Genomic DNA, 9601 nt, shown 5'->3' with positions numbered 1-9601 from the left:
AGAGAAATTGGAGAGCTGCCATTTTAAAAGGGGAATTTCTTTCTTGATAATTCACCTAAAATCAATTGTTGACTATAACCTCAAATCCATTGATATGTAAATATTTCAAACTGAATCAAATATTATTGAAATCATATATTATAATTATGAATGTGAGCTTTAAAGCAAGCTTTCACGGGGATCAACCAAGTTGTGAATAATAATAAAAGTAAAAGATACAATGGGATGATAACAGTGAGCTATTTTTCACTCTCTTGAATTTTTTTTGGGTAAACTACGTAAGACATTTAATATTGTCTCTTTTCATTTTGACCATATTTTTTAAAAAAATTAATTAGGTTATCCAGCTATTTAAAAACATTCAATAAGCCACTAGCTGTTAACACTTAACATATAAGATGATGTGGCAATAAAATATTTTGATAAAAATACATATTTAGTCCATGTTACTTATATATTCTATTAATTTAATCTTATTTTAATAAATTTAAATCTAATAAGATGATGCCATGTGTTACTGTTAATAAGTGTGATGACACGTGTCACTATTCAATTAAATGATAAATTTTATTTTATTTTAATTTGATAGATTTAAATACCACCAATAAGACGTATCACCCTCTGATATAGATAAATTATTTTTTTTTTGGTCTGATATAGATAAATTAAACCACACACAAATGGGTTCAATGGGAATTGATATTAAGATTCTTTGGTAAGGTAACGAGTACTAAACCACCAAGTCGAGACAATCACTTGAAATAATATTGACAAAATATAATATATATTTGTATAAATACTTAAAATATATATTAACTTCTAATATATAATATATATTTGTATAAATACTTAAAATATATCTTAACTTCTAAAAATATATTTTAACTTTGTATTAACTTATTAAATATATTTTATTTTAATTTTAATATAAAATATATTTTTTATTTTCATTTAAAAATATGTTTTTTATTTTTAATTAAAATATATTTTATTATTATTTTAACTTGAAATATATATTTAATTCTTAACTTAAAATGTATATCTTATTTTTATTTTATTTAAATATATATATTATTCTTATTTTAAGTTTAAAAATATTTTATATTTTTATCTTAACTACAAAAATGGAGTATTATGTTTTTAGTTCAACTACAAAAAAAAATATTTTATTTTTATTTTAACTACAAAAAATTTTGAACTCGTAACCTACAGTAAATTAAGCCATACCTCCACTACTAGGTTAGGCCAAATTGCATAAACCAAACGACCTCAACGGTAAAGGAATTATTGTTGTTCCTTGAGGTCCTGGGTCCGAACACCAGGAATGTCAGGGGTGTGAGCGTTTAATGTCAAATGGTTGAAAATTTCTTTGAACATATATTGCATTGTACTTACCCCAGATTAATAAAAAAAACTACAAAAAATTATCACTTTTTATCTTAATTTTAAAATATATAAGAATAAAATATATTTTCAAAACTAAAATAATAATGAAATATATTTTTAAGTTAAGATAATAATAAATTATCTTTGATAATTTAAAAAAAATAAAATATACTTTTTAATTTTAAGATGTGTTATGTTTACAATAAGATATAGGGTATATATATTATATGTTGTCCAAGTAGAATCAAATACTCAGTTAGGTTCAACGGAAAAGCCTTCGCTTTATCACCTAGTAGACCTAGGTTTGAACTCCCCATTCTCCTATCGCCTTAAATTTTCTTTTAATCATAAGATGACACATTTCATTCTCTGGTTGGTAGAAAATATCTGATAAATTAAAATAAATTTAATCATTCAATCTAATAATGCACACTAATTTAATAGAATATGTTAGTAAGGTCTAAATGTATAATTATAATAAAATGTTTAACTATCACGTCACCTTTTCAATTACATGTTAACGATTAGTGACTTAATTGAGTACCTTTAAATAATTGGATGACCTAATTGATAAAATTGATAAAATAATGGTGGTCAGAATGAAAAAAAATAGTTCGAGGATTATACGTATAATTAAATCAAAATTTTCATTGAACTGAGTATACTTCAATTTATTTTTTCAAAATAAAAGTTTTGTTATATTATTTAAAATATGAGTTGAGACAACTGAGTCGTCTGGAGCACATTGAAATAATGGTCAGAATGAAAAAAAATAATAGTTCGAGGATTATACGATTTCCTTGGAATGCTGCTGCTGAATCTATTGGTATGCAAACTTAACCCTTGAAGGTTCCTGCATTCATCTATTCTTACTGGAATTTGACCTTACAACTCATTTTCTTCCAAGAAAAATGCCTCGAGATCGGGAAGATGACGACATATGTTTTCCGGCAAACTACCAGATAGATTATTGAGTGGCTGAGAAATCATTCGCAGAGAGGACATACCATAAATGGGTTTAGGAATGGGACCTGAAAGTCGGTTATGAGCCAGGCGATGTATCCTCAGATTAGCAAGTTTGCTTATCTCACAGTTAATGTTCCCATGGATGAGATTGTGGTTCAAGTCCAAGTTCTCCAAGCTGGACATGTTGGATATTGATGGAGGGATTAAGCCTGTCAAATTATTGCTTCGAAGGATCAAATCTAAAACTTCATCCAACCTTCCAAACCACAACGGGATTTCACCATCAATGAGATTGGAGTTCAGGTCAATGTGCTCCAGACGACTCAGTTGTCTCAACTCACTGGGTAAATGGTCATGGAAATCGTTGACTCAAATTAAGAGAGACTAGGAACGATAGGTTTCCCAACTGTGGGGGGATGGTTCCGATGAGATCCAAATTGGAAAGGTCCAATGATCTGACTCGACCGTGCTTAACAGCGCAAGAGATGCCGACCCAGTTGCAGACGAGTAATCGGTCGTCCAGTTGTTGGCCAAAATGTTGTGAGAATTGGTGATTTGGTGTTTAAATGATAGAAGTGCATGTTGATCGGTGGTGAGGTTCCTCACAATCCTGGCGTAGCTAACCATGAAACACCGGATGAACATTAAAGCTGAAGAAAGAAAATGGGATTTGGGCATGTTGATGAAATTGGACAAGGGTTGTAGATTAATCTAAGGGATTGTTTTTGCTTTTTTTTTTTTTTTGCAAATTTTTGGGAAGATTGTTGACTGTTCTTTCTTTTTTTTGGATAATTAAATTGTAGATTAATCTAAGAAAACAACAAAGCTGTAACATACAAATAAGAACAGATCCATGAATAGATCCCTCGACTGTTGCATAAAACAGAGTTCACCCTATCTAGCCTATCAGTGCACTAAGATTGCAATCGAACCCTAACCACCTCTTTAATACAATAACAATACACTCAACTGATCGGGAAACTCCCCCTAAATTGCCTGTTATTACGCTCTTCTCAAACAAAGTACAAAAACCCTACTCAAGCAAGTTTAAGGATACAAACAATAAGAGTGTTACCCTTAAGATTCTCCATTGCACATCTTATAGCATTGTCCCAACCAAGCTGCCCCAATTGCAGACAACAAAGTTGCATAAACCTCGCCCAAATATTGCACGAAAAGCCACACTCCATGAAAATATGAACCCTTGTCTCAACAGAAACACAACACAAGTTGCAAAATTAATCCGAAGCCACCCCCATTCGCGCAAGTCTAACTTTAGTCGACAACCTGTAAAATATGGTCAGCCACGCAACAATCTCGTGCTTAGGATTATGAAGAGGAAACCAAATGACCCCATGCCACTGCACCTTAGATCTTCTATCCCTAATTCTGTCCCAAATCCATCTGCTAGTTACCTCTGTCCAACTCACACCAACCCCAAACAAGGTACTAGCTTCAATTCTCAACTTTAGTAGTCTCCTCAAAGTCCAACTATAATGAGACTTACACTCCATCTGTCAGTAATCCTCACCTTTCAAAACGTACTCCTTAATCCAAGCCACCCAGATAGAGCCTTATACTTCCATAATGCACTAAATTAGCTGAAAGCTGCAAGCTCTACTCCAACACCGCAAATCCCTAACACCTAAACCCCCCTCTGCCTTTAAAAAACATATTTGTTGTCAACCAACACGAGCACCACCCTGCGCAAAATCATCCCTCTCTTTCTAGAACAATATCATGCATATATACTCACTTTCCTTATCACCACCATAAGGAGGATAACCGGCCTAAAATTAAATATATAAAATAATTTAAAACATGTCTTTATTTTTATTTAAGAAATAATTTGAAATAAAATTAAATATTAAATATATAATTAAAACATATAATATTAAATTAAATAACATTAAACATAAAAGAAAATAACACTAAACCTTAAAACTAAATATGAAAAAATATAAATATTCAATTAAACATAATATAAAAATATAACATTAAAACATAATATTCAATTAAAAAACATGACATTAAACATAAAAACTAACAATGTTTTCTTTGTGAATGCGTTTCACCAAGCAGTGATTGTCTATTTCGAGTAGGATTTCTTCATATAGGTCATTCTTCCTCTTCACTCTCATTATCTTCATAGACATAAACTTTATCCTGTTGGGTCGATTTAATGTAAAAAAATGACCTCCATGGAATAATGAATGTGGACGTGTATGATAAACAATCACATCGTTTGTTGAGAACTACGAAAATTGTGAAAAGAATGACATCGGAGACTAGGTTACATAAGGTGTTGGTGGCGGAGCATCAACCGCCAGATGAGATGCATATGAAGCAAATGTTAGGTTTATATGCGTATAATATCATTCAGGGGCTCAAAATGTAAACTGGCGGCCACTAAGTCAATGTAAAGCGCGATCCTGGGACATGCTTCCCAGGTGGCAAACTAGATCAATAGAAAGTGTATCCTGTAAAAAACGCATTTTCAACACGTAGGTAAAGCGCATCCTACAAATCTTACCTTATTGTCAAGCTGTACGAAAGGGTGACATTCCGATAAATATTGGTCAAAGGTGTTATAACACCTTAGACCAGTACGACACACAGTCGACATATCAGAATGCCACGCGAAACCACCAGAGTGACTAACCAAAATTTTTCTTTTTAAATTTTCCATTTAATACAACCGTTTGTAAATACTCATGCTAAGATAAATCAAACACAATTTAAATAGATTAGTTTACATCAGGAGCTCCCAAAAATAATAATTCAAATCATACATACCATTGTTTAAAATAAGTTATAACTCGAATATATAAAATAGGGTTTACAAATATACACGCCCTCTAAAGATGAACTCGAGACGTACTCTGCAATAGTCTGATCTGGATCACTGGTGGCAAAAAGGTCCTTGGACTGCTCCTTGACTAACCTGATTAAGAAAACAAATTCCGAGCATTGAGCTAACTAGCCCAATGTCATACTAACAACTAAGGCATACTAAAAATGTTCATGTCATGCTTAAGCTAACTGATAAACTGCAATAGTGAGTATACTCGTATACTGCACTCTCTACTATATAGTAGACATCAATGTGCGGTTGAGGGTTCTGCATCTTGGAGCTCATACACCCCTCTAGTCTTCCAATGATGGTATCCGAAATTCCTGCATCGGTCAACACCTCGACTAGGCCACTCCTTGAGTGTCGGATCTTGCGCCCAAGCTAGTAGCTTAAAGTGCCTCGCTCATTACCTAAGGATATATCTGAATTGATTCTATACTTCAACGCCATAATCTTGCTAAAGGAACTCGGGTGTCCTGATTGTTTCCCGAGCATCAATCAAGGCTAGTTTTATGTCACCCTAATTAATCTCGTTTCTAAATGTGATTTGACATTGTTAACGTTCTCACTAGTAGTCTTATTTGATGATATACTGAAGTGTTGGGTACCTCGAGTCTAATTCCCTTAAAAACGAACTTTTCTACCCAAAACAGACTGTTGGTATCGATACTGACCCTTCAGTATCGATACCCATGACATAGTTTCGATACTTTATGGAAGTATCCAAACTAAAATGGCTACTGGAATTTCGGTCTCGATAACAAACCTAGGGGTCTCGAGACCATGACCTCGATATCGATACTCTTGAATGGGTATCGATACCACTGCCCAGAAAATCATGATTTTTCCAAGAAATGAAGAACATGTCTCGATATTGACCCTCTAGTATCAAGACTTAGCCTGCAAAAAGCTCCAATTTTTCATGAAAATATATATTTTCCTATCCCAAAGACCTTAAAGAGGTCCCCAAACATTATTTATGTTTTATGTAGATACAAAGGAGTATAAATAGGGCTTTAAACATATTTATAACTCTAAAACATGAAATCTACCATGAAAATGCTTATCATGCTCAAACTCAACCATTATACCATCTTACTCTTCTAATGACTCCTAGAAGTATAGAAGAGTTGTGAGTGTGTTACCTTTCTTCCTTGATGACTAGAACTCTCCCAACTCAACCAATATTCAACTTTTATTTGCCTCTTGATTTTGATCTCTCTCCCACTTTCTTCACTAAATAAGGTAAGAAAAGTGATTATCAACTCGATTAAGCTCATAGATTGAGATTAAAGACTCCGTCTATAACATTTAATCCACTAAATACAAGCTAGAAACCATGGACCCTCATAAAACTCTCAAACACATTTTGGTTTCTATGGATAAAACTAGAGAAGTAGAGCTTAAACTCAAGCTTGAAAGATGGAAAGAAACATTCTTACATTTGCAAAACAACTAGACTTGAATCTTTAGAAATTTCACATAGAAGAAGAATGAGAAAAAAGATAATGATGAGGAAGAAGAAGATTGTGAGTGTTTGGTGAGAAATAGGGATGACTTCAAGTGGTAAACTCTTAAAATAAGGGGATTTTTAGCTCTTTATTTAAATAAGAGGTAAATTGCACTTTTAGTCCCTCAACCTTCTAATTCCTAAAACATTCATCACCAAACATTAAAACTCTTGGGCCCAATCTGTTGAACCATGTTTTATAATATTTTGATATAACAAATTTAAGGCAAAATGTTTTTGGACTTGATTAAATGTATTCAAAGTTTTCAAAAATAATTCAAAGTCCATCAAAATAGAATTTGAGCACAATACAAGTTTTCTGGGAAAATAGTATCAATATTGTTCTTAGAGTATCGATACTTCATGAACAATACCGATATTATTCATGTAGTATCGATACCAAAGGTAAGAGAAGTATTGATACTCTCTGGGTAGTATCGATATTACTAGCTTGCTCAAATTCTAGAATGCAAAATAGGTACCGATACTCAAAGTAGTACCGATACTGCTTTACATAGTAGTATCGATACTCTTTACATAGTAGTATCGATACTATGAGCATAGTATCGATACTAGTCATGCCCAACGACTAGTAATAACTAGTTGATTTAAAAATTATAAAGGAAATACCGATACTCATTAAAGGAGTACCAATACTCCCTGTCCTGGGCAGTTTTATTTTACAGAAAAATCATCCCCAATGACTACAAATATCTCTAACGGTTAGAAACAACCATAAACATATTCCAACCTATAAAACAAGTTGTGGACACTTGAAGAAGGGTAATAACACCTATCCAAGCAATCAAACACAAGAGAAGAGTTTTTTATTCTTATTTTACTTTCTCTTGTAAATATTTTTGTTCTTGTGAGCTTAACTTTGTAAACACCTACCTTGTAAGGGTTTTCTTGTTTACATTTTTTCTTTTTGTAAAAGGGGTTTTGGTTCTAGTTTAGCCTATTGAAAAACTAGGGAGTTGTAAAGGTTATCTCTTTTTCTTTGAAAAAGAAAGGACTAATTAGTAAATTTGTTAGAAAATCCTTGGTGATGAGCTAAAGTAGTGGATGTAGACTTAGTTGAGAAGTCGAACCACTATAAATCGATGTGCAAATTTCCTTGTCATTTTAATCTCCTTACTCCCTAAACTTTAAATTATTAATTCACCCCCTTTTGGCACATTTTTAATTGTTCAAACAAGCTTTATCAATCCTAATAATTGGTATCAAAGCTTGACTCATTAGAAAGTTTAACAATCTTGAGACGTCCTAGAATAAGCTCTATAAATTCTTGACGCAATCGAGAATATGACTTTAACCTCCAGCTCTTACTACATTTAAAACTCTCAACCAGTCAACAAGTCACCTTATTTCAATGGAGCCAGTTATGCCTATTGGATTAATAGGATGATGTTCTTCATTCAAGCCAATGATCTAGGAGCTTGGAACTTGGAACTCAATCATGAAATGATACTTCATTCCAACCGGTAAGATGACTGATTGAAGTGATGAAGAGAATAAAAAGTTCCAACTCAATGTTAAGGTTATACACATTCTATTTTGTGCATTAGGCCCGGATGAATATGGAAGAGTATGTTCTTGTTCTAATTCCAAGGAGATATGGGACAAACTCCAAGTCACTCATGAAGGAACTGATGAAGTGAGGGAAACCAAAATTAGTCTTCTCAACCATAACTATGAGAATTTCAAGATGAAACTAGATGAAGACATCAAAGCTATAACAGATAGATTTTTCGTGATTGTTAACGGCCTCAAGCGATTTTGAGAAGTAATCCTTAATGAGAAGCTTGTGAGGAAGATGATCTACTCTCTTCGAAAGTCTTGGTAATCAAAGAAGATGGTGATTATCGAAGCTAAGAACTTAAAGTCTCTCTCTCTATGAGCTTATTAGTTCTCTTCTCATCCATGAGTTGATGGTAGAGGAAGAAGAATATGAAGAGAAGAAAAACAACAAAAAGAATGAGATATAATTTGCCTTCAAAACCACCAATGAGAGCAATCAAGACTCAATTTAAGAAGTTGATGATGAAGATAATGATGAAGAAGAATAGATGTCCAAGCTCTTCAAAAGATTTAAGAGATTCATGACTTCTAAGGAAGTGAAGCTTGAATCAAGCAAAAGGAAAAGTCCCCCAGTGTGCTTTAATTATCAAGGAAAGGGGCATGTCAAGTATGATTGTCCCCTTCTAAAGAAGAAGGGATCAAGTAAAAAGAAGGCATTTGTGGGATTCGAGTGATGAAGATGGATCCAATGATGAAGAAGTAGCCAACCAATGCCTCATGACCATCGAAGAAAATTCAATGGTAACTTCTAACTCTAGTGAATTAGATTATTATTCTTTTGATGAGTTACAAGTTGCCTATGATAAGTTGTATTTAGAATTTGAGACCATGAATTCCAAATATAAGAAATTAATTTCAAAGTTTAAAGTTGAAAATGATTTGATTTTGAAGGCAAAGGTTGATTTTGAAAAACAAAATGAAACTTTGAAAAATGATTTAGAGCGTTCAAAAATCAAAATCAGTGATTTAGAAAAAGAAAATTTTGATTTGAATGTCAAGCATGAAATCTTAACAAAAGAAAAAGAATTAATTTCTAAAAACAAATCATTGTGTTTAAAAATGGCAAAATGCTCACATTGTCATTTTCATGGTCATTTGGAACATACTTGTCCTTTAAAGAAAGGAAAACGTTTTAAAATTAAACAAGTATGGGTTCCAAAAGGAACAAGGGGAATTGAAACTAATGTAAGGATCTAAAGCAATTTGGATACCAAAATCCAAATATATCTCTTGTAGGTGTGTGGGAGCAATGGTGATGAAAATGAAGATACTCAAATGCTCTAGCCACACTTGAAAATGAATGA

General features: G+C 32.7%; 1 protein-coding gene across 1 annotated transcript; it reads right to left on the bottom strand.

Moving 5' to 3' along the window:
- Nucleotides 1-2271: 2271 nt before the first annotated feature.
- Nucleotides 2272-5479, bottom strand: LOC120118831 (LRR receptor-like serine/threonine-protein kinase FLS2). The gene is made up of 4 exons (XM_039138791.1): nucleotides 5421-5479; nucleotides 5234-5296; nucleotides 2813-2971; nucleotides 2272-2692 (listed from the first exon to the last, which is right to left on the bottom strand). The coding sequence occupies exons 1-4, from the start codon at nucleotides 5477-5479 to the stop codon at nucleotides 2272-2274; spliced, it is 702 nt and encodes a 233-aa protein (XP_038994722.1).
- Nucleotides 5480-9601: the final 4122 nt, after the last annotated feature.

Source organism: Hibiscus syriacus, unplaced genomic scaffold (assembly GCF_006381635.1).
Source record: "Hibiscus syriacus cultivar Baekdansim isolate YM2019G1 unplaced genomic scaffold, ASM638163v2 tig00110328_pilon, whole genome shotgun sequence".
Taxonomy (NCBI): Eukaryota; Viridiplantae; Streptophyta; class Magnoliopsida; order Malvales; family Malvaceae; genus Hibiscus; species Hibiscus syriacus.
Note: the sequence above shows the minus strand (reverse complement) of the source record. Positions and strands in the feature narration are given on the sequence as shown.